Below are 26,709 nucleotides of genomic sequence, written 5' to 3'. Positions count from 1 at the left end.
GCCGAAGAGACAATAAAACTTTAATTCATGTACAACATGATACACAAATTAGATCTGTACATAAAGATTGCATTTCACCCAAATAATCAATCAAAATATTACACTTTTTAAAGGCAAAAGTCTTACACGGGATTTCAAAAATGTGAAAGCGTGTTGGTGTGATTAAGAAGAACGTGAACAGTGAAAAACATGTTTGAATAAATTTTTAAATCTGGAACTACTAAAAATCTATAAAATACTCAGATGCAAAAAAACAAACTAACACTTGAAACTCTTCATAAAGGCTATACAAATTTTGGTTGAAATGCATTTTTCGCTTTCCTCTGAGCGCACAAAAAATGTGCATAACAACAACAACCCGGGTGCAACAAAACAGCGCACACATTTCAGTCGTCCTCTTATTGATATCAGTGGGACAACAAATTATGTATAAGTCATATAAACATGCTATAATAAGACATGAACACAGAGTAGCAATTAACATCCATTTCAAAGTCGTCTTCTAAATATCAAAAGCTGTTTCAAGGAATAGCACCCAGCAACTTAATTAAATTTCTTTACTAAGTTGTAAAACTTTGGGGTGTAATGGTAGGCTACTCAAAAGGGTAGAGTTAAAACCCCCTCAAATTTTGTGACATCAGTAACTAAAGTGGAGAGACGACATCAGCTTCCTCAAACATTATTTCTTTAAAACAAAGCTGAACCAGTGAGCAGCTTCACATACTATATAATCTGTAATCAAACATCTCTTTGGGAGAAACACCATTGGCTTTTTTATTTTTATTTTACCTCAAACCACCATCACCCCTTAGTCAGCATCATAAACCTCCACTGGAGTAGTTCTCTGGGAGAGGAATGCTGTCTATCAAGATATATAAACTGACCTGAGTAACTAAAGCACTTGAAAAGACAGGCAGCAAGATGGTTACCTTCTCACTGCACTATCGTGAGGCATTATTTGTGAATAAAAAAAAAAACATAATTCTCACAGACATTTGTGACATAACAAACACCACTTACAACGTGATTGCCAATCTGAGTCACCTTGGCAGGCTGACATACAAACTGGGTCAAGTTTTAACTTTGCATACACCGCAATATCCTCCTTTACGATCGTAAGGTGGTTTAGCTTATGTTAAACTGACGAGCTGTGTCTGAGAACCACAATTTATTATTATCTCACATAAGTAATATGCGGCCACTAAGAAAAAGGGTAGCGTATTAAAATACAGCGAGGCTTATCCTTATCAGTCAGGCACTTTGCTGGTCAGTGGTCACACAGACAGGCTGCGATGACAACGATGACAATGGTGATATACACCTTAATGTCCACGCATCGGAAACGCTAGCATCTGATTGTAAACGATAATATTCCGAAGGTATATCAACACTGGCATCTTATATTTCAGTGCAAGTGTGTGTGGGCATCTCTTTCAAAGTGTGTGTTAGGAGTGCGTTAAGGTGTGAACTGTAAGCAGCACTTCAAAGTGGCCGCATGAAAGCAATTTCCTAGTTGCCACTTGCACGTATGTGTTCTTGACACTCAATATCACTTTGGTAGATGTTTCTAGGTGAATGTGTTATAGAGGGGATTTCCTCTCATCAGGGCCGTAAAAAGCAACTCTCTTTAGACCTCAATATCAATGTAATGTAATGTAATGTAATGTAATATCAGAAAGCAGAACAAAAAAATCTGCAGTTATTTAAAAAGGCTGCAGGGACCGATGAGGCTGACGGGGACAAGGGTGATAAAACAACAATCTTCTGTGACAGGGGTTTACTGTGCAGGGAACAGGACAGAGTGGCCTTTGGAGGAAGCAGGAGGTTTATAAAGCACCTGGTTTTGGGTTAGGACGGTGTTTTCTGTTGTTTTCTCAGAAACTTTAGGCTTCATCATCCTCGCTTTGGGATGGCTGGTACTGGGCGATGGGCTGCAACTTGGTGACGTGTCCGATACCTTTAGTCACGCCCTCTCTGAAGAGCACCTTAGCTCCCACCTTGAGGTATTCTGGGTGCTTGATGAACTTGAAGAGAACAACTGCTTTCTCCCCTGTCCTCAGCTCCTCCTGTGGTTCAGGGATGTATCGTAAGAAAAGAAAGAAAAGTGACAGCATTAAGAATAAATCAAATGTCTGACTTAATCTGCTTAATGTTACACATTGGGATATATAATTAAGCCCAGGTTTTGGATGTCGAGGACATCTGTCAGATAGGAACAGTTGTAGCTCAGTGGATAAACCAACCTTGCCGTATACAGCTTCCACAGTGGCGGTCTGTCTCACATTGCCAATGTGCACAGTAACCTGGAAGCCCTTGTGGAAGGTCTTGGCGTGGAAGAGCAGAACAATCTCAGCCTCAAACATCCAGCAGATGGTAGGATCCATCTCCGGACTCACCAACACCATGCCCTATAAGAAAAAATGAACATAACACATACATAGATTGGAAATCAGTGTCTAACATCTGAGATGTTTCTTTTAATGATTTTTCTATGTGAATCAGTGATAAGGTACCAAATCAGACATTTATTTTTCATGAAAATACAAAGAATACACACTGCCTCTAAAGACGGATACAGTATTAGGAGAAAGAAGGAGTTAGACACATTTGGCACAAACAAACAACATGTCTGACCTTGCGTAGTAGTGAGCGGTCAAAGTTCCCTAGTGCGAGTGTGGCAGCCTGGCCGGCCCTCAGTACCCTGCATCCCGAGCGGTTTCTTTGGATGCTCCCGATGGTCAACTTGTGGAAATGGCCCGAGTCTGTGGGCCCTACTACAAGATCATCCCCCTCACGGCAAATACCACTGCACATTCAAAGAAAACAGTGGTTCAGAGAGAGTCCATGCTGAACAAAAACCAATGCAAGTTGAATCAGATAAACATGAAGGAAGCAATTAACACACTGACCTGTACAGAGTGCCCCCCACCACAGTCCCCACCTCTGGCACAGTGTAGATCTCATCCACCTGTAATGATGCACACTGATGTCAATCACATCAAAGTCATGTGTACGTAATGTGTATCTATTCACAGTGCATCTGAGAGAGTGTGTGTGTGTGTGTGTGTGTGTGTGTGTGTGTGTGTGTGTGTGTGTGTGTGTGTGTGTGTGTGTGTGTGTGTGTGTGTGTGTGTGTGTGACAGCTGATCCCATGCATGCAGACATACCTGAAACTCAGTTAGCTGTTGCATAAGCTCCTCCTGCTCCTTGCTGTTGCTGAGAGGAGGGATGATGTTGAAGAAGACTTTGAGCAGGTCTAGACTCTCACCAGACACACTGGACAAGGTGAAGATGGGTGTGATGCTGCCATGGAGAGCACAAGCGTGTCAGGACAAACAGGACACACAGACAGCATTGGCTAGTCTCTATCTTCTACCTATAAGGGTTCTTAATCTTACAGGGAGCACACACATAAGTAACATTTTGTACACATTGAATTGTGTATGTAGTTCTTTCATACTTGGGTGACTGGGCGAACTGCTGTGCTGCTGTGACGGCATCATCTGTGGTGCTAACGACCATGGGCACCTTGTTGCAGCCCGGCTGCTTGAGGACACGCTCCAACTGTCGCACAGTGCGCTCCACTGTGGCACGCGCACAGAGGTCCACCTTACTGATGACCACGAAGATGGGCACCTTCAGGGCCATGGCAAGTCCAAGATGCTCCCGTGTCGTTCCAGCTGGAAAACAGGAAGGGGGAAGTAGGTCGAGTCAGAGGGTTTTTATGACAATGAACCTACTCATTCAGGTGCAGGCCGCTCTGCACCACTTCACATCATGCTTTTTACATGCAAGCGGACGGAACACAATGTTAATTCCAGGTATTGTGCATGAGGTTGCAATACAGATACATTTGCATTTAATGAACGGGAATGGGTCCATCATCTTCGGCAAACTTCTCTTTGGACACATGGGGAATACTACATCCTTGAAGGAAAGGACTGTGACCTAAGATAACACTGCTTATCTGCCGGCACTAAATGTCAGTCTGAGAGTCAAAAGAGCAAACTGATAAGACCAGGTAGAATTTACCATGACGTGTGAGTGTCTGAAATCGGTCTGCATTGCGAAGGAGTTTAAGGGCCCTGACCTATACCACACATTTACATGTTGACACAGACCCAAAATATACTTAATCCCCTCATCAGCTGAGCAGCGGGTTGTTTTGCTAAACGTGTGTTATTTTCAGTGCATCCAAGGTTAAGGTGCAAACATAAGCCCATCATCCTATTGGAGAAGCATCACAGAATGGTACAAGATGATTACCCGCCCCTTTGGCTTTTTGGCTTGTCACAGATACAACTTAAGACGAGCCCTATGCATTACACAGATCCATTACCATGTTTCATAATTTAAAGGCGGTTGCTCTTGGGTTGCAGACACTGTGTCCCCTTTCTGTCTCTTGCATGACTTAGGTGGTCCTCAATCTTGACCCCATTTCTCCCAGCATGCCATATTTAAGAGCCCACACAAACACAACAACGCCTACAGGGTGTTATTCCACTACTGCAGGTAGGCAACATCACATTTGTTTCATTGTTTATCACAAAAAAATTCAAAGAACCATTTGTTAGTTAACTTTGTTTAGAACAAAACAAAGGTCTCAAAAATATCTGACAAGACTTGGGACTGAGTGAGTACTACATTTGTTTACAACCTTTTGCAAATTCAGTAAAATCATATTCAAAATGGCCTTGCCATACCATAACAGCAGCTAAATATAGTTCACCTTATAACCCCAGCACATTAAGAGCTGGAGTGCTGCATCCCAGGCTCAGGTTTCATCTTAATGTGTCCTTGCCATTTGCAAAAATAAAACACAACTACAGATTTCTCAATAACACTATGTTATTTAAGGCTATTGCTTACAAAAGCACAGAGATACATGCCTGTATCTGGGCCAACTAGCTGTGCCTGCCAAAGCCCCTCCCCAGCCCAGTTATATCAAAGAGGTGCCTGCATGAAAATATGTCAGGATGGACGAGTGGTCCAAGGCACTGCGGTCAGGTCGCGGTCTCCCTTGGAGGTGTGGGTTTGAATTCCACTTCTGACAACAACCTCTACCAAATCTTAAAAACGTATTTACATAGTTTCCTGCTATTACAGCCAGAATAGTAAAAGTAAAACTACAAACAAAAGAGTAAACAAATGTATATGTCACCACAAGCCAAGCAAATAACTGTATAGCCTGTTCCACCACTTTCAGCTGATCAGGTTTCAAAGTATGTACTTCCTGGACCTGGGTATCGTACATACCTTTTGCATTCAGTCTCATTTTCTGTTATGATAAAAGGTCTGGGTTGGTGAAAGCATATAATGCACTCATACAGAATCTATCAATATAATTAGTTGCTCAAATGTAATGCCAAAGTGGCAATAAAGACCCACTTAAGGTGGCTTGACGGAAAAATACCCACATTATTTTCCTAAGGCACACAGGCAAATATATCTGCAAAGCATTGTGGGATTCCAGGTGACTTGAGACTAACCATCTATACAAAAAAGGAAGGGTCGAAAGTTGAGAAACGTTCAACTTTATGCACTGATGGAGGAGCGCAGAGCTACATTCAGTGGGTCAGAGCACTCTGACATCAGAATGGATGGTATTTGAGATATCCGAGTAGTGGAAGGCCGGGACAAGAAGTGTCTGTGGTAGGACTGGTGGTCTGTTACGTAAGCTCTGATATCACTTGTTTGCATAGTCACAGCCGGCCAAGTCTGCTGTATGCGTACACAAACACAGGCTCGCTGTCGGATTGGCTCTGCAAGTGTCAATTACCAGCATGTGACCCTGTGAAAGATCACCTTTCACCCTTCGTCTTATCTGAATAGTAAAGTGACTGGGTAAAGTGCACACAGACAGACACCAGTACATTTTAGGATGATGTTTAAACATTTACTAAATAATTAGAGATCTAAATGAATCAATCAATGCTCACCAATGCCGGTATTTGCGCTGACGACCAGCATAGCGAAATCCGGGCAGTAGCTGGTGAGGCCAAAGATGGTGGTCTTAAGGTACTTGTGGTGACCCGCCAGATCAATAAAGGTGATCATTTTAGAGGCACTCTCACAGATCTCCTCCGCTGTCCGAGACTCACTGTAATTCACAACCTAGAAAAAGAAGCAACAATATCTGGAGTGTCATCATCTAAATCACATAACAACATATTCCGAGGTTATTTATTTGAAAGCATAGGTCAGGTTAGATATCTTATATGCTGATACACAACATAAATGTTAAAAAAAAATTCCCTCTATATACCGCTATTATCAAAACCACCTTGTCTTGTCTGTTCTAATTGAACATATTCATAAGGAAAGTCTGTGAGAACCATAACTTAGGAATTTAACTCATTCTGCTATTTAGAACAAAAGATGTAAGAGTATATAAATAGGGTACACATCATGTATTCTATGGTTTTGGATCTTTTCTCACCTCTCCTTTACTATTGAAGCCAAGGATCTCAAAGCTAATGCTTGAAGTGCGTCCAGTCTGGATCTCATGTAGATGTCTGAAGAGGTTGAGCCTTGTTCTTCCCCGTCCATTGTCCAGCTCACCCTGTGTCAAAACCCCCAACAGAGTGGACTTGCCAGTGTCCACATTTCCCAGTACAGCTACTCGCAGGTCCAAGAACTGCAGGAAAGACACAAATAATGAGCAGGGATATAACAATAAAAATGAACAGAACAACAACCAAAGAACTACATGCCCTCAAAGTAGCTCTACTAACCTGCTGGTCGTCCGGCACTTTGCGAATGAGAACCTCAGCAATCTTTCGAGGCACATCTGAGTCATAGTCCACCTCTCTTTCTCTGAGAATAGTGATGTCGGCGCCAACCCTGTTAGACAGAAGAAACACAAATATATAAGTTAATTGTGGTGTTTCATTGCATGATTACAAAATGATCCCTTGTTGCTTATAGTATGGCTATGCAAATTGGAAAACGGCCTTGTTTTTAATGCCACATTTCATGGTTACAACATGATGTCAAACAGTGGGAGTAAAATAAGGTTAAATAAAAAGTGTTTTTTTAAAACCTTGACTTACTTCTCTGCCAGCTGATGGAGCGTCTTCAGTGATATCCTCATGTCTTCATCTGAAAGTCCCGCCAGCATGCCATTATCCTCAACACCTATTTGGTAGACAGCTTCGCCTCGACCCTCCTGCAGTCGCCATTTCATTTGCGTAGCCAGGTGCTCAAAGCGGTATTGCGTGGGGTTCACCAGCTTCAGCTGGACATGGGAAAGATTATGTTAATCAGTGCTGAGCTTAAACCTGGATTGATGAAAGTTAATCAGTCGTTATTAAATCATGTGCAAATAACAAGCATTACACAGGATCACTGTAGGGCAGGGGCAATACAAATGTGCTGTATGGGAAGGGGAGGCAGCTGTCCAGATACTAAAAATGCTGTGGTGTTGGTTTTCCCTTGTAAATCATGTGAGACTGCACCTATATATTATGACATATTACCTACATATTGCTGACAACTTGTTTTTATGATGATGATGATGATGATTGACCTATACATACTTCATGCTTTTGTCATAAAGAGGCTGACCTATCCATGACCTGCTCGTTGTTATAGTGTTATATGTCAACTAGCACACTTTGAAAAATGAAAAAACATATATTTTGAACATATCCTTGCATCACAGCTAATTAGCTTACCTTGTACTCTATGTTTCCCTCTTCAGCCTAAGAGCAGGGAGAGACAAACAAAGAGAGACAGAAGAGGAACAACAGCTGTCAGACTGTAGAGAAGTGAGACAACAGGCTATTGATTTGCTCAAAGACACAGAGAAAAGCGAACCGACTGAATGAGCGCTCGGTGAAATACTATGAATAGATCACCACTGAGAGCTATACAAACCGACTACCTGCTTAGCTAGCCTTAACACACAGCTGGTTAATGTGTTATTAGACAAAACACACACACGTGTACATTTCAGTCAATATTCCTACATGTGGGACAAGTATCTCAAATGTATACTAACAAGTGAGACCACTTCAGGGACAGTGGAGCTGGAATATGTTGAGACTTGTCCCTTTAACATTAAGGTTGTGTGACCATGGTGCTGCAAGGACACTACTTAACTCTTTACAATCTAAATTTTTCTGAATTAATATGAATTGCTCTTATTTGGCTTCAGGTTAAGTTAGGTTGAGGTAAACATAATTGGTGTCATGTTAACTTTTTTTTATTTTTTTAAAAGTTTAAGTAACTAACATGATAAACAAGTGATCAAAGTTATCTATGTAGTTGCACAGTCCTTGGCTGGGTGGATGTCAGGGACGATATCAGTAACCTTAGCTGGATATAGGTCCACCCACCGCACGCACACACACACACACACACACACACACACACACACACACACACACACACACACACACACACACACACACACACACACACCCCCTGTTAGATATTTACAAACACAGCTGTTCCTCTTCTGCTAGCTTTGCAAAACCCTAGCCCTACTAAAGAGAGCTGCTTTTAATGAAACACACATTATAACTTCTCTTTACTAATGTAGTTGACATATGTCAGCTGATCATATCCATTGCATTGTGTTTCCCCCCCTTTAAGCCAGACCCGAGGGAAAGGAAATGCAATGTAGAAACGCAATGAGGAAATGCTCGGTTATTGGTGTTTCCATGTAGCAGCCTGCACACAGACACCCGCTGTGTTACATCAGCAGACTCTGCTATCTTAGCGGGACTACGCTAACCCGAGCCCCGGGGGGCTCTGCGCGTCATGTCCGCCTTACCTCTGGAGGTAGATACGGGGCGTTATTGCTCGGTTTGAAGTGTCGGGAGAACCGAGCCTTGGCTTTCTTGTTGTTCTTCACACAAGCTTTTTTGGGGGCTACCTCAAAGCCATTATGTCCCTGGTTGACGCTGGACGCAACACCTTGAGATCCAGAGCCGTGTCCATTTCCTGAGCCAAATAACTCCGCAACCCGCGCATCCATGGGCTTCTTTGGGACCTAAACTTGTTAACCTACCACTACCTGGATTTAAAAAAAAAAAAAAAAAAAGGTGCTATTTTATTAAAATAAAACTCAGGCATGCAGGTGATGGTATTTGAGTGGAATTAGCCTGCTAGTGGTAGTTTTACAGCCCCCCAAAAGTAGAAACAAAGCACCGGCCGACCCCCCCCCAAACTCTTTAAACCGAACAATAACAGCACCGTCCGAGACTGTCGTTCTGAGGCTACAGCGTGCCTACGTCACAGGCCTGAATGTCAAGGGGTGTGCCTGATTTGTTGAACTGGAGTGCGCACGCGGGCGGTCCTACTTGTATTTCTCGTTCTAACAAGGGGGGGAAACCCCGCCCGCCTAGCTACCAATGTTCTAAGAGCGTAAACACACGCACACACATAGTAGCAGCGCTTTGCAGAGCCTTGCGTCAGACTAAAAAGGAAATAATAACATAGCCACGTTACTTAGACCTTTGTGAGGTTGTTTGTAAAGGATGATGCCACAAAATACAAGAACGTGTAATACATTTAGATATATTAGAAAATGTTTTACTTTCTTCTTCAGTTATAGCCTATATTCATATTTAATTTCACTGTGAAAGCATATGATATTCACACTAAAACGTTGAAATATAACTAAACCTGGTTTAGTGTCATACAGGTTTTGCTTCAATATTTTACCAACAAAAGACATGTTTTCAGTGTGATCAGTATGATGTGGCTTTAATGCTTTACCTTTCTAGTAAGCAAAGCTGAAGGCCTTTTCCTCAGCATTAGATTTAGGTTGGCTTATCCTCTGATATTGTACTTCTTAACAAGTATCTTCATGTTGACTAACATACAGCATTACAGAGGAGTATTAGGCCCATGACTTTGGTTTTGCCAGGCAATCATTTTTCTCATGGTAAAAACGATCTTGTAAAAAAACAAAGTGAGAGCCACATGTTGTTGCAATGTTTTTTTTTTTTTACTTATTTAGAAGTATTTAAGAATGACAAAAACAACTACTTGACCGTCATTTTTCACACCATTTGACAGTGGGTGCTGCCTGAGTATTACTCGAATAGTCTGTTTAACCATTTCCTTATTGGATAGACTAGTTGGAAACAAGTTTGGTTAAATTCTTTTAGCAAATTTGTTTTGCAAATGTCTAGATTTGAACTGGAACCAGTTTTCGCCAGCAAGTTTACATTCCATCACATTTGCTCCTGTTGTTGTAACTACTTACAGATGTAGTTAGTGGTGGTGTCATACTTAAGCTATCAATGTTCAAGTTGTGTTTTGTATAATATGTATGTAAAACACCATCACACCCTTAGCAGAGTGACTATTTTCAGCTCTTTAAGCCTAATATTATTTTTTCAACATTTATTTGCAATGTACAATGTTTCTATTCAAAACTATTTTATTTCACCTATATTCCATCTCAATCACATGAAAGGAGCATCAGAGCTGCATTTTAGTAAGATAAATAACTAAGTTAAGTTAAATAATTAACAACATTTTCCAAATTTATTTTAGATTAAAGGCTTTTATGATCTTTGAGTTGTACTTCCAGTTACATAAATACCTTAAAAGTTATGCTTATTGCATAGGCCATTTAATTCTGTCCAAAAATATGGAGCTTACTCAAAGACCCATTGAAAGAACAACATTCATTATTTCAACACTTTGACTTTACAGAGCTCAAGACAAACAGTTAACATGAACTGTGACTGCCTGTTCCTGCAAAGAGACTGATATTTGAGAAAAGTCAGCCAACTCCCCTGTGGGAAATGAATACTTCCACAGTGTGGCATTTCTGAAACTCAACACTGATTGGTCAGGCAACCTCTGATGTAGGGGCTCAGCCCATTCACTCCAGGCTGAGAGGAATGTTTTGGGATTTGTTCAGTCTGAAGTTCCTTTAAACGCCATATTTCGCATCCACATGCACGCACAACAGTCTCTTGGTTCTGCTCTTTCAGTCAGCATGAGTTTTTCGTTGGTGATTCTGCTCTTTGTGGGACTTCTGCATCAGACTACGAGGGCCGTCCTTATGGATAAACTAGCAGACAACAAGATATGTGGAGATGCAGAATGCTCATGTAAGTTAGAGCTTTAAGGAGAAGCATGGCGCAGTGTGTATCCTGAAAACTATAACATATTAAAATAATTCAATAAAACGCATGTACTTGATACCTTTTTTATAAAACATATTTCCCTCTCCTCCTTTGTTTTTCTGTGCTGTATAAGATGTTCTCTCCATGGCCACAGCCTTAGATGACTTCACAGCTCCTGACTGCAGATTCATCAACATCAAGAAGGGTCAGATGGTCTATGTGTATTCTAAACTCATACCAGAGGAGGGCGCCGGAGTCTTCTGGTCTGGCAGTGTATGTGAATATTCCCGACATGATTTTTATCAGCAGTGCAGCTTACAATCAGTTACAAATGCAAAGAAGGATGTGCAGCATCTGTGACAAACAAATGAGAACTTTCTGGCCTTTTTGACAAGAGCAGAATGTGAGAAAAGAAATTTGGTTGAATATGCAATGTCATTGTAGTTGAAAGGGACAAGCATATACATTACTTAGAGTTACAAAGTTGAATGTATAAAGCATATCATATAATGTGGTGCATATTAAATTGTTAGTGAGGCCATGTTATTTTCACTGGCAGGTTTACAGTGAGCGGTATGTGCACCAGATGGGCATTATTGGATACTTTCCTGCAACTATGGTGAAGGAGACACAGAAGTTTACAGAAGACGAAGTTAAGATTCCCACAACAGTGAGTATATGTGACTAATATCTGAGATGAATACTTTCATTTTCTGGAACAAAAATAGGTTGTTGTCAACATTTCTCTCATGTCATTAGATTTTGTTTTGCCTTTTTTTTCAGAACATGGACTTCTACTGTGAATAAGACCTGACAGACTGAAGCCTCTTTTTTCTCAAGAATTGCTTTTAGTTACACTGGCTTTTTATGAAGGAGAGTATTCTCCTTCATGTCCTAGAACATCAAGTGGTGTCGTCTCCAACTGGGAAGAAAACCTGGACACTCTTAGCCCTTTGTAGACTCACAGTCTGACTGTCTTGCTTTGTCTAAACAAGACACTTAATATGATAACAATAAACACTCTTTCATGCATGTCATTCCAAAATGTTGATTATTCGAAAAGACAAGAATTTATTTTCCAGGTTACTACTTTGACTTTTCCGGATGAGGAATGGCAATTTTATCATACAATTCTGCTGACACATCTAGTTACTTACATACAGATGGAGTCTTTTTGTTTCATTTTCAAGGTTTCTTGACACTGTTATCTGAAAAGTACCTGCATTGTACGCAATAAGTATTAATTCATTCTAAAGCAGCAGGGAGAGCTGTTGGCTCCCTATCTTCTCTTTTTCAAAAGACATATAGTCCTCTAGAGAAATAATTGCACAAAGGCAATCATACAATTCTTTCATTATCTATACCCAATTAGTCGTGCTAGCTTTTAGTAAACACATGATCATTTTTTTATATTAAGTTTTTATAGCCAATTAATGTGCCACAATCCTCTCTCCAACAGACCCATCCAAAAGCAACTGGTGCAACTTATTGTACCGTACAAACCATTCTGAACTGTGTGAACACTGTGTGTTTTTACCCAGACTCAATCATCGCTTCATCTCTCTCTCTCTCTCTCTCTCTCTCTCTCTCTCTCTCCTACCGTTTATTGGCATGACCATTCTGCATGCATCAGACGTAAATGAAAGCAATCTATAAAACAAACGTCTTATATAGTGTTCAGTGCTTTATTTTAGATGCTTCTTTCCCCTGAAGAGGAGACAGCAATTAATTAACTGAATTGATCTCATTACCAGACATTGGGAGGTTTTTGTTGGGTGGGCTACACAAAATAACATTAACACTTACTTCAGATTCTTTAAATTGAAGTATCAAAATCACCATTACTGTACAAATAGTGTTACAAAAGTGGATCCTATTAAGTTGCATGACTATAAGTAGTTAGTTGTCAACAAACAGCAGCTATTTACTGTATATCCATCCTCATTGATTTGTGAGAACAACTGTTGCGGGGTTCTGTGTTTGACCACACAGCAACAGTCATTTAGCATCTTTTAGACTATTGTACCTGCAGTTTTGCTTAAAGCTCTGTTTGATGTCTCATGCTGCTTTGAAATTTCAGCTCCCCATGACTTCTTAAAAGCTCACAAAGGCTTCAAACTGCCACTCAGAATAGGATTACCTTTGTAGCTTTGCTTTTAGTTGTGATGAAGTTACTCCACGGTAAAGTTACATTACATAACATTACATTGCGTTAGATATGCAATTGTGATTACATTATTTTGGACGTAACATCCCTCTAAATCCCTGTAAATCTATTGCTGTCTGTCTGTCTGCCTGTCTGTCACATACACACACGCACGCAGCTTCCAGAGAACTATTTTGATTAAATATGGCCTGACATATTGTCTCAGTTAATACTCTATCCAAAAGATGATTCAAATCTATTTTTGATTGGTTTTGAATCATAAGTATCTCTCCTTTATGCGTCATAGCACCCACCCAGAAACAGTGAGGAATGTAACATCGCAATCAAATGTTCTCAATTGATCAGATCCAGATAGATTTTTATTTTAATAAATAAAGACTTAGAAATTTAGGTGATATTTTTCTGAGCTGCCGTTTAATTTCTCTGCCCTCTCAAGAAGTCTCTTACATAACTGTTGAATATATTGATTTGCAGGGTCATTTTCATTGGTTTATTTTTGTCTGACCTGAAGCCTTTTTAAAGAGTCCGGCTTACGAGTTTAGGAAATAGGGCTGTCACACATTACGATCAATCTCCCGTCCCCTTCTAAGCCCAGATCAATATAAACCTGTCTCGAATGGGGACATCTACCACAAAATGTCACTCAGCAAAAACATACCCGAGGCACATCTGAGGGGTCTGTTAGACCACGGAGAAAAGAGAGGAAAAGAGAAGAGAAGACTAAAATATTCCCTGAAGCATTACTGGAAGTCATTTCGTTCAGAAAAATAGCGTCTGTCTCAATATGTGGTGGTATTGGAATGAAATTGGAGTCATTACACAGTATGGAACTGGATGTGGAATTCAATGGTTATTACTAACAATTGTCCCAAAGCTCAGCATCTTTTGCAGTTCAACCTCAAAATATCCTCAAATACACAAATCAAAGCAAGTTACTCCTGTCTGCCATCAATCCCCGTCAGACAGCTGTAGTTTTAGGGCGTTACCATGGTGACTGGCAGGGATATCGTGACAGAAGAAATTGATGTGTGTGCTTGTGTGTGTATGTGTGTGTGAGCTTAAAGGAGCAGCTGCCAAACGCAGGCCGCAGTAGATGCGTTTTGTTGTTTCCATCCGGTGTCACACCCACACCTCTAAGACCAGCAGCACAGTGCCCTCTAAAGCTGCGAAAGCATCAGGTCTGGTTAGCATCTGAGCGTGACATTTAGGAATAAGGATACATGAGTCTTTTTTTTTTAACATGCCAAAAAGTGGGAAACGAAAACGCGGTCCAACAGTTCTTAATCTGAACAGTCAAATTTCTTCTCGATACTGTTGTGGATTCTTTTTCAAAGATAAAGCAATTATAAAAAGAAAAGAAAAACATTTGTTTGGGAGAAGTTCCTGGATCATCAAAACACTCCAGAGCAGTGTAGTGGAATAAAAGCAGCCTTCTCTGGCCCCCAAAAAAATATCCTTAGCTTGAGCAAAATTCATGCGCGAATGGAAAAAAAAGATTTAGGTTGAAAGAACATTAGAAGCGCTAACATATTGGTCCCTGAACATGGCATCACTTTGGGTAAATGTTTTTCAAAAACCAGCTAATTTCTTTCCAAACAACAAAACACTTTTCCCCCCTGAGAGGAGGTATTTACTCATTTACTAATTTAATATTCTCTATGGGATGGAAGACTTTGTGTCATGCATGACTAGAGGAAAAAGCATGCAAGTGTGTGTCTGTTGTGACTGACTTAAACAGCAGTGCCTTCTAGGCGCTAGAATGATAGGGTTTGTCGGTGCGGATTTTCTTCAAGTGTGTCATAAAATGCCAGCTCGCTGCTTGTTTGAACTAAATCAATCAATCAGTCTGCACGAATCAATCACTGCCACAGCCTGAGGATCAGCTACGTCCTTCTCACTTGATTAATATCCTCTACATTTGTAAATGTATTTGTCAGTCCAGCTTTGTGTCAAGAATGTGTGGCCAACAACTGGCCAGTACATGTGTAGCCAATTGCTGAGATACGCCAAGGATAGCACGATGACAATAGAGGTGTTTAATCGAGAAGAAAGCTTCAATGATATTCTCTTTGTTTAACTGTCCCACTCTCTTGTTCCCCTTCTCTCTCTGTCTCTGTTATATTGCTGACTCATATAATTGCACAAGCTAGTGTAATTCCCCCCATTTTCTCTGTCACAGAACCTCACAAAGAAACCATTTATTTCATTTCTTGTTTGTTCAACCCTCCAAACTCAGGATACAGTGGTATCTATTCCTTGAGGGTTACTAGTGTATTAGAGGAAATAATAGTTTTCAAAAAGACATTTGAACTTGTATTTTGTAATAAAAGAAACAACATACTCCTCCCTGAAAAAGTGTGTATGTGGAAGAGGATTGGCTCACTGGGGGTGAAGAAGAGGATAACTGTAAGAAAGAGTAAATAAAGTAACTCCAGAGTGAAAGTGAGTGAGGTATTGATAGTTTTCATGTCGCTCCATTTTTCCACTTCGTCGTTACGGACGCCTACATTTTCCATCACACCTGAATAAACCCTGTCCTCACCTTCCTCACAAGAGGAAGTCAGCTTCCTTCCAATATTTTGTCCCCTCTATTTTGCCTGTCACCGTGGTTACCAAAAAGATTTAGGGAAAGTCTATTGTGTGTGTGTGTGTGTGTGTGTGTGTGTGTGTGTGTGTGTGTGTGTGTGTGTGTGTGTGTGTGTGTGTGTGTGTGTGTGTGTGTGTGTGTGTGTGTGTGTGTGTGTCAATGGGTTTGAGTGTTTGGGGGCTTGGCCGTGTTTAAGAGGACCTTCAATCATTATCCAAGAGACACTCTGTGTAAAGCAGCTAACCCTCTCCAATTGGCTAATAAAGATCTTGTAGGTCAAAAGGTCATAGAGCTGGAAGAAAAAGACAGGAAATTAATCATAACATGGGGAAATGGGTACAGCCATTAGCCTGTAATTTAAAAAGAATTGAAACCGAGAAAACTCATTCTGAGACTAGTTTGACATATAAGTCACAGATATGTGGAAAGATAAATCTAGTTAAAGGAAAGTGGCTCAAGTATGAGTCTTGTTGTGATATCTGAATATACGTATACTCTAGTTTAAATAAGTATGGGCCTTCATCAAATTCAAACACCTCATCCACATTCTTGAAATCATATTTAACCATGACATTGAAAATATTTAGGGTAGCACTAAGCAAAGCTTTCTGCACTAAAACAAACTCTGCCAGGCTGGTTTGCAGTGTTTCACACCACCCAACATTTCAGAACGTGAGCAAACTTTAACTTATCCTTGAGCGAGACTTTTTAAATAATGTCAGACATTTATAACAACAATCAGAGCCTGTCACGGCAGACAATAAGCACGTTAATGATGGTGCCAACTTGACTCGATAGATGACATTGCAGCCTTTGCATAACTGATGGGTGATCCTGCATAAGAAAATAAAATCTACACGAATCTGTTACATGTCATCTGATTAGATTTAGATTTCTAAGACAATGCAGTGACGCATAATGTGTAAATCTCAGTAAATGCTCAAAACGTTGCCGTTTCAGACACACGTATTAGAGTAAGGGCTGAGTGAATTAGACTTAACTCCACATAAATGAAAACATGCGGCATGCAGTGTTTACTATCAGAGCCAGAAGGTTCTGGGTTTAAACCTGCCAGTGGCTTGCATGTTGTCCCCATGCCTGTGTGTGTTTCCTCCAGATGCTCCGGTTTCTTCGTGCAGTGCAAATACATGCAGGTTAAATTAATTGGTTTTCTCTAAATTGCCCGTAGGTGTAAATGTCTGTGCGAATGGTTGTATGTCTCTAAACGTCAACGTGATTAATGGATGGGTGTCTGTTGGATGTGTAAATGTGCATCTGTTTGCCAACATGCTCACCACAACAACTATACACAATATTAGGCGTGATGTTGTTTTTGAAGCTTGTTCTAGGGCCCTCAAGATTCACTTAAAATCAATTACTACTGCTTTAAGAACTTTTAATCATACTGTAAACCAATGTTTCCCCAACTGTTTTTCTGCTCTATTCCACTCTATTAGTAATATTGTATTCTAAAACATAGTGAGACGGACTTAGATACATAAAATAATCTCTGTGGAGTCTCTTCAGTATGAACACATTCCCCGGAGTCTCTCAAAGCTTTGAAAACTTCGTTTAGGAGACATATCCACTGACCTTATTAAACAAACTAATCAATGAAGCTGTCTGCGGGCTGTCAACAAAAGTTTTCCTCTATTCATTCCCTTTATCCGTTAGTGACCTAAAAGACACCTCACAGTCTTGTCCATTTTTGTTTTGTTATCATGCAACAGAGAATTCGACCTTGCATTGTCTGTTCACTTCCTTGAAACATTTTCTAACAGTATTTAAACACCAACAGAGTCAAAATGCTTTCTCAATAAGAGAGCATGTTGTATGGGCCCTTTAATTACTTTTTTCTTGTGTAACCAAGAGCTGGGGTCCATTTTGTCCCGAGGAGTTTCCTTGCATCAGGCTGACAGATTATCTGTAGCTTTATGGAGTTGCTGAAAGCTTTTATCAGAAATCGTCTACATCCTGTCTTCAAATGTTTTTTTCTTTTTTCAGAGGTTTTTGCACAAGCCTCTGAGCTATGAATAGAGTGTTTGTCATGACAACCAATTACCCATTACAAAAGCAGTGAGGCTAAATAAGGCAATTAAGTGTTGAAACTAAATTGTGTGTTGCAGGATTTCTCAGTGTGTTTCCGCTCACATAGGTATGTGGGTGAGCACACAGCAAAATGTTCCAGTGTGATGTTTTATATAAGAAGATGGGCTGTGCTTCAATTCTAAGCTTTCCTAGTATTTCAAAAAGCAAACTGTCTATACCTGACATTATTTTAATACATTTGATTTTTGATTTTAGAAGTAGCACTCATACAGCAATGTTGTTATATTAAGTACTTACCATTTTAATTTTAATAAAGCAATATAATTCATTGGTAAATGGGCATTGTTATACACAACAAGTTGGAAAACTAGCCTTAATGGTTCATTACTTTTAGATGATGATGTGTTCAACATTGTCTTAGTAAAACTCAAAATTAAATAAATATACTTCAACGACTAGTGATTGAATAACAATAAAAAGCATTCTTCCAAAGTTGTATAGCTGTGCTGTCAGTAATAGGGACTTTTGATCACTAAATTATTATTAGCTGTCTGTTTTTTAAAGCACAGCAGCTCTCCTTCTTGGTGTACTGTGTCAGCACGCTCATAAGGCTGCAGTTCGTCTTTTAGGTTTCGTCTTGTTTCTTTTAAGTTCCATATCTCACTCTTGCAGCCAGCCAAAGCGTTTTGCCAGAGTGACATGACTGACAAAAACAACTGCTGTAACAGAACGTATCATTATGGAAAAAATGGTCATGTATTACCCCAATGGCTGAATGTCAAATTATAGCAAACAGTGCAGCATAAACAAAGCACGTGCACAGACATACATTAAAGGTGTTATTGCATTTAGTTGGAGGGGTTACCTGCGTCACCATGTGTACATTAATGTGAGTGTCTGTGACAAATGAGTGTCAGAATACATTGAGTCAGAGTAGAACAACATCCTGCTTTGAACAAACCGCTTTGTACGCACCTCTTGGCCCCTTACAGGTCGGCCGGCTGTCCTAGTGAGCGTGTTGTTACTTTACAGAGCCTGTGGGCAGTTTATAGACAAACCAGGTTTGTTAAGCCTAATGGTCCTTGTATTGATTGGCTGGGGTATCCTCGCAAATCGCAGGGGTAGAATGAACAATGAGATTCTCATTGAGGATCTCTAAATGCATTTCAGCTTGTAGTTTTATTGACCCTCCTGGAGCGGTGAGCGCAGGGTTTATTTACACACTTTGCTCTCAGCCTCTTTTTACAATGGTACGATGGAGCTGTGAAGGTGTTGGAGGAAGTAATGTTCATCATCCACTGCACAGTTGACTGGTTATAATGAAGTGAACAGCTTTTAATCATATCTAAAATAAAGTGGCTATGGTTTGTAAAGTTGGGAAGTGAAAACAATAAAAAAGTATATGCAAATCAATTACCTTTTTTGCGCGATTAAATAAATGAGGCCACGCTGAACAAATGAATCAGTCCATGCAGGAAAGAACTGCTAATTAGCTGCGCTGACTTCACAGTCAGTAGGCAGAATGGCAGGTTTATCGCTTAGCTGCTGTCAACTCACAACAGCCAGTGAGCCATAAGGAGACTGTGGCCACCACTAATCCCAGGCTGGATCAAACGATGCAGGTTTCTCACATCTGTGTTAACAGTCTGATGAAAGGTGTCAAACTCCCCGTTTCTGTGGGAGACACAGCTGCGGATTAAGTGTGCACCGTTCACACACAAAGGACATAATCGGAAAGAGCCTTCTCAGCTGACTCGCATGGAAAAACATGCTTATCCACACGCATAATGCACATATACAATAGATTGTTTCTTACACAGCAGTTCTCTTTACCCAATGTAACCTTTGTTCTCAGTAACCGACGCTTAAATGTCAAGCTGTTGTGTTAATGATTTTGTGTCTGAATACCTGGAAATGTTTACTCCTCATCACCTCTTTACTCGGAAAAATCTCCTCTTTCATTAATTTCTTCCTGGCCATTTGTTTGTGTTATCAAAGAATTATGTCGGAGCTTTGAGCATTGCTAAATAGCTAAAGCACATGATATGTCGCTGATTGTTTGTGGCATGTTTACCCTGTGCCCTGTGTGGCCTATGACATATATCTATTGTTTGCCTTCTTAATGGACTACGCTCTTTGGCTGCTAGTATATAGGGCAGTACTGGAAAGAGGCTTGGAAACCTCTAAGATACCATTATCATTAGCCCTAATGTTCTTTTAAAATGGAAAGAGCATCAGAGCCCACACACAGAGACTGCTGCACACGCTGCTGATGCTGTTTGCGTAATACTGTCTCATTGTCATCATATCCTGCCGGGCAAGGTCACTTGGCCTGTCCCTTTCCTGAAGTCAGTCACATTTGCCTCTTAGCAAAACAAGCACTTGTGTGATGCTGTCCGGTGTTCATTTAGCTATTTCTAGCTGTGCAGTCATGATACAATATCCTGTCGGTAAATGTTTATATTTCTCACACTTACAGTTTCTAATGAGTTTTTCTGACCTAACAGAAACAAATGGAAAGCATAACCTCATTTAAAAACACTACAATTTCAGTGAGTCAGGTTTTCTTTTCCATTTTTGCACACGTATGTTTTGAGTGAGGACATTGGACCCTCGACAGGTTTTGTGACAATAACATTGGTTAACATGGTGATTATTTCATGTTGTGCCTCAAAGGTCAGGCTGTCTCATCAGACTAAAAAGGCACGCAACACTTCACCGTCAAACTTCACAGCCCGGCTAAAGCTGATAATTGCTCAGACATCAGTTTGGAGGTGGCTGACGACTTAATGAGTGTATGAAAGGAAATGGGGGAGTTGGCAGTGCTGTGAACGGCTGAGGACCAGGTCCAGCTATGGAGGCTTGATTAGGAACATTTACTTTGAGGTAATGTTTCCAACACTATTAAATCAAAATCATCAGCAGCAAATGTGTTTGAGGTGTTTGATTCTGGCATGTTGGGGGGCACTTGGCATGATACACTAGTAATGGGAGATAGAGCAGTAGCTGTTGGTAAATGGGCTCTGCTCAAAATACAACTTCAACAATGTTGTGCTTTTCTACCTAAAATGAAAGATCAAAACTAATTTTCCAAACTGCCAATTCGACAATAACGATGTGTTTCATTAGCAGAAAAGCAGGAACCCAAATACGTTTAAAAGAAGTGACTGTACAGTTTGTGTAGGAAGCTAATAGTATAATAGCACTATGTTCAGTTTCACAGAATTACCAAATATTCCGAACTGAGTACAAACAATTTATATGATTTGGACACGAATTGGTGAATAAAAGTCACTATAGATCTGCACATTATATTGATATTTTATGAAAGATGGTTAAATATACTTTTTTCTTCAAAGTGTGAGTGGGTTTGCTAATTTATCAAATCAGACTGAATGTTTTTTCATCCTCTCTCTCTTTCTTGATTCATCTCTGACGTTAATTTGCATGTCCTTTTATTCCCTCCTAGGTGGTGCATTCATTAGGCAGCACAGAACACTCACCTTGAAATAAGTAATACACAGAGGGAAATAATTGTTGTGATTATGCATAATCTTTGCCCGCACAGTTGTTTTTCTTTTCCAATTAAACTAAATTTATATTCAGAATATGCTTTGAATAACAAAGCAGGTGGTACCATAGCTCTTGCTAAACCTCCACTGCCGTTTGTGAGGAAAGCTGTGTGATACCTGCACTTCTACAAGCTGCGATGGTGGATTGTTTTCCCCCAGACCATTCATAATATAGGACATTTTTCCCCATACTGATGCTGAGCCTTGGCACGAACCCAGCAAGTTTATGTTTCATTTGTACAGGGATTTATAGACGGAGCTGGGCAGAGAGAAAAAAAAATTCTGGAGAGGAAACAATTGCATAATTTATCTCTCCAGTTGGTGAATAAAACATAACATAGCTGGTGAAATAACATTATGATGAGTTGAACTCGTGTTCACCGTTTTTCAGGGTATACATTCTAGTAAATATAGATTATTTGTCTAAAAATTTGTTTTTGGTTGCCAAGACTGATATCTCATAGTGGCGCCTACCTCTAATCTTTTGCACAGCGAGCGGTAGCTGCCGCCTGGCAACATTGGGGCTCTGCATTTTGTACCAGCGTCAACATGAGCACAACACCACTGCTGGCGACTTCAAATCATACTGGCCTGTGCACCACAGGCTGCTGTTACGCACCTACTGTGATCTCATCATGCAGCTAAATATATAACTAATAGAGCGTGTTTCAGCTAAAAAGGTGGCGGCATGTCAAAAAAAGTTCAACCTTCATAAAATCTGCATGCAGCAGCAAAGATTTAAAAGAAATATGTTAATAGCCCTACATATAGAAAAAAAAAAAGGCTTCAGAACTCTAGTGTACCTGCTCAGCACCAAACAACACCAGGACAAAGTGAGAAACCAGGTAGTGAACATTCAGTGAACAATTGGTGACTAGTTGGTGGAGCATTTAACTGGAAATCAAATCAGTGCTCAAAGACAGGGAACATTTGATTTACATTACACATGTTGATATTGTTGCTCCATATCTGCTTGATGCGTTAATAGGCAACTTCATGATAACAAATTTTCCAAATCCACGTTTAGGTGGTCACTTGTTTCTGCTGCCCCAAGTAGCCAAAAATGATGAGATATGTCAATAAACTAGCCCAAGTTTGGGCTTGAATGAAATTTGGATATTTTCACTACAGAATGCTGTAGCATTAAGTATGTTAGTTTTGGCTGAATTAAAAATACTTGTTTAGGCCTGCACTAAATACATATATTGAGTTTGGTAGCACCCTAATCATATTCAAATGTCCATGTTAAGTTTCATGTTCAGTATGAGGTGAAAGTTGCTCACAATGAAACCTACCTGTTTATGAGTAGACAACAAGATAGACATTAAGGTTTTTGTCATGCTCAAGGTTAGCCTAAGGTGAAGCAAAAGCCCAGGCAGGATTATCAATAATGTCTGAATTAGCTAGCAAAACTTCACAGTTGTGTATCACTGGACCTCACAAATGAAAGATGTGGTAAACTGAATTACCTGCTTCCCACAGAGCATTATTTCCTTAGAGTCCCGTAGTCCTGCAGGGGGGATGTAAACATCTCTTACATGGCAACATGACAATTTAAGGAGATGGAGGGAAGAGGAAACTTAATATGATTTTCAGAAGGAGAGTGGGAGAGAGAGGGAAGGAGAGAAAGAGGGCAGAGTGACATAAGAGTTGGGGTGAATGATGAGTTCAATTTAATCTTCTTCTGGCCCATGACAAATCGAGCCGCTGTTTCCACCTGAGTTGGCCTTGCTGTCTGCCTCGCTTCACAGCACATCAGGCCCAACATAACCTCGTGTTGTCCCTCTGCTCCCTGCTTACTGCTTCTCCAGCTGGCCCGATGGAAGTAATAGATCTGTACAGTGTTACGGCCAAATCTGCTTGTAGAGCAGCTGCAATTAAATCCTAATTCCACAGTTCCTCACTTCATAGAGAGATTACTCTTGAATATCAGAATCAGGAGACTTCACATCTCTTGTGCAAACTTACACTTGACAATGTGTCAATTTATGCACATAGACAACATCGTTTTGATCACATCCTGGTTGCCAAAGCTGAAGCATATGACTGAACCAATAATTCTTTAACAGTCTGCTCTCATTTCTAGAAGACCACAGTTGAAGCCAAATTGAATGATTGAATGACACCGAGGTAATGATATGTCATCATTTGTCAACCCTCTGCCATTATGAAGAGCAGCGAAGTCAGATATGGGTCTACCTGTGATGGCCGGCATCTTATCTCACTGAACCAGAGGCAGGCAGTGGCGTCCTATGACATAGAGAGAGTGGAGCAGAGAGACACTGAGAAAGAGATAGACCATTAGAAGAGCAGCTCCTGGCACTATCCGCACTGCAATCAATGCGGATATACTACCCACAATCCCCCACTCACTCACAGACATCCCGTCCCACATCACTGGCTGGCACTGGAGCAGTAGAGTATAGAGCTGCCTCTCTGAAATGACAGCTTAACTACAGAGAGGGATAAGAAAGGCCCTTTGCGTTTGTCATTTTTTTAATCTTTGCCTTTCTCTGAGCCGCTCTTAATTTATGCAACACTAATATTCACGGAAAACTGTAAAATGTTAAGTCCATTTGGAGGTCTTCACTTGAGAAATTACAAGTAACTTTAGCCTCACTTGCTCTAATAGTGAGTGTTTGCATTTCAGGGAGCGTTGGTTGTATCAGCATCTATACAAGAGCAGAGGAATGGGATCTATCTTTAATCATAAACTATTCATAAACGTTGCATATAAAATGCAGAAACAACGCATTGTTGTTCATGTATGGAGTGTTTCTTGATTTCATTTAGCATTGAAAACACAGTGGAGGAGCAAAAGATCAATACTCTTGTGTCTGAGAGCTAGCGAACAATTCCAGTCTGGTTGGAAGCTTGGTGGCAGAGGTTGCAGAGGCTTTGTCATGGTTCTGTGATCCTTGTGTTTTGGTGTGTGCACATGCTTATCAGCTTGTATGATAAGCGCGCAACACACAGCTTGAAGCTGCCGGAATAATCTTTCCTGTTTTTCGCAGAAACTCGCAGCAGAAGCACTAACAGGCAGCCTGTATCCACTCCAGCCTCGGGCGAGTATGAAAAATTAAAGATCCATGTTTTTCTGCTCCTCCTCAAACACTGCCGCAGATACACAGCAATGAATTCTAACAACTCCCATAATGTTATGTCAACCCTGCACAGCCTGTAATATAGGGTTGCCTAATGATAAAGTAGGAAACAACACAGTAAATATCCAATTTCAAAAAGTCTTTAGAGCTTTAAATAAACAATCAACCCATAATATTTTTTATATTATATGTTTATTTGGACTAAAGTCATCCCATAACAGTAAGTGCTGATTTGTGAACATGTAATTGCTATACCATAATATTATCACTATATTATGGACTGTTCTAAATTAAATAAAGTTTGCAAATTGCAAAAAAGAAAGATTACAAACAGTTCCATCTTTAATGTGTTATGAAGCCTCTTTATAGAAAACAAGATCCCAAAGCCATTAGGAAAGATGAGGAGGTCTGAGACATTTCTTATGCTGTAAAAGTATTCTCAGTGCAATCAGGGAAGCATACTTTAACTTGAAAATACACATTTAACATTCTGTTTTGATGAAGATGCAGTATCAAATATCACTGCAGAGGCTGTAAAAAATAATCATAAGCTGTTTAGTAGGATCAGATGACATTCAGTTATTAAATAAAAGCAAATGGATGATTTCGATGTTTTATTCGACATTTCCCAGGATGGCTCGTACGTACTTGGAATAATTAAAAATCAGACTTTCTTCAGCCACCCACTGCAGACCACAGGATTTAAAGCTTCAGAAACAACACACAAGTTAGACTGTGTGTTCAGAATTATTAAGTCAAACACCTGTTTTGAAGGTCAAGAATGAACCTTTAGGCTAAAGCTTTAAAATATTAAATTAAATTATGTTTTTTCGTTCTGCTATAAATACCTGCTAAATTTCTGTGTTTGCCTTTTGTGCATCGGGAAAGAATGTATTTAACCCCAGCTGAGACCCCAAACAGAAGTAATGACTTATTTTCTCAAGCTGCCCTCTGAAACCTTATGTCATCAGTTAAAAAATGCTATGTTTAAGCAATTATTATTCCCAAAAAGGTTACTATTCACTTTCATGAACTGAAAATACACTGTGATAACACATTTACTGAGGTAATAAATCAAGTGAGATGTAGGGTTATTTTCTCATAGACTTCTATAAAATCTGACATCTTTTTGCAACCAGAGGCTATAAGAAAGAATACAAGTTTAAGTCACCTCGACATAGGCTTCACTCTTCAGACCCGGAGGTTGCTGCCTGCCTGGACCCCAAACAGAAAGAGCTAAAGGGATCCCAGCGCCATCTTTACATTATTTCTATAAGTGCCAAGTAATATAATAAGAATATACTGTATTATAATTAGCTAGTTAGTCAACAGGTTTTTCTTTATACATCAGAAACCACTTGCGCTGATTAGTACCATGAATAAAACCAACTTGATTATATACTGCACAAATGAGTGACATGATTTCCACCATGTCAAATTGACTCCATTTCCTTCTGTTAAAATGACAGGCTTACCTGCGCTAAGCACAGGAGGGATAGTCTTTGAGTATTAATTCAAACAGTGGGAGATGGAGCAGCTTTAAAAGCATACAAAAGCCCACTCCTCTAACAACATCAATTCTTAGTGATTTGTCAGAAAAAAAAAACTGTCTATAAGCAGAGGATGATGTAGTTTTTCATTACCAGTTTCCCAGATATATGATAAAGGGAATACTTCTCATGTGAATCAGCAGTATAAACACAAGTGTGGATCAGTCACGAGGACTCCGCAGTGTAGAATGGTGTGCTGATGGAGAAAGGAAGGTTGCTGGCTTGCCCGAGATAAATAAATAATCTCTGGGCTGTAGAATCTCAGGAGTGTGGGAGGAGGTCTACAGGGAGCATGGAAACAGTGATTAGTAAAAGCGAATCCACTTATATAAAATCCACCTTCATTATTTTTCCAGACTTCTATGAGAACTGATCCACATGCAATTGTGCTCCCTTGTTACCACACCTTGTTAACAACGTTATGTGATAGTGACAGTACGCCATTATGGTGATGGATTAGCATCTTTCAAAGAGGTGCGTACTGGCTTAACAGAAAGGAACACATTAAATACAAAACACGGTTAAAAAAACATGCATATTTTATTAGGATTTTCTATCACTCTCAATGCACATTTTTACATCACATT

General features: G+C 40.0%; 2 protein-coding genes across 2 annotated transcripts; one reads left to right on the top strand and one right to left on the bottom strand.

Annotated features, from left to right (window-relative positions):
• Nucleotides 1–4: 4 nt before the first annotated feature.
• On the bottom strand, nt 5–9,238 carry gtpbp2a (GTP binding protein 2a). The gene is made up of 12 exons (XM_054599938.1): nt 8,780–9,238; nt 7,677–7,703; nt 7,053–7,237; nt 6,735–6,843; nt 6,440–6,637; nt 5,940–6,114; nt 3,461–3,680; nt 3,168–3,303; nt 2,910–2,968; nt 2,635–2,806; nt 2,244–2,408; nt 5–2,066 (listed from the first exon to the last, which is right to left on the bottom strand). Exons 1-12 carry the CDS (start codon nt 8,981–8,983, stop codon nt 1,884–1,886), a joined length of 1,833 nt encoding a protein of 610 aa, XP_054455913.1. The 5' UTR covers nt 8,984–9,238; the 3' UTR covers nt 5–1,883.
• Nucleotides 9,239–10,868: 1,630 nt separating this feature from the next.
• On the top strand, nt 10,869–12,099 carry LOC129092742 (otoraplin-like). Its single transcript, XM_054600759.1, has 4 exons — nt 10,869–11,078; nt 11,227–11,366; nt 11,653–11,763; nt 11,877–12,099. The coding sequence occupies exons 1-4, from the start codon at nt 10,922–10,924 to the stop codon at nt 11,898–11,900; spliced, it is 432 nt and encodes a 143-aa protein (XP_054456734.1). The 5' UTR covers nt 10,869–10,921; the 3' UTR covers nt 11,901–12,099.
• Nucleotides 12,100–26,709: the final 14,610 nt, after the last annotated feature.

This window comes from Anoplopoma fimbria, chromosome 6 (genome assembly GCF_027596085.1).
Source record: "Anoplopoma fimbria isolate UVic2021 breed Golden Eagle Sablefish chromosome 6, Afim_UVic_2022, whole genome shotgun sequence".
Lineage (NCBI taxonomy): Eukaryota > Metazoa > Chordata > Actinopteri > Perciformes > Anoplopomatidae > Anoplopoma > Anoplopoma fimbria.
This window is presented reverse-complemented; position numbering and strand designations above follow the sequence as displayed.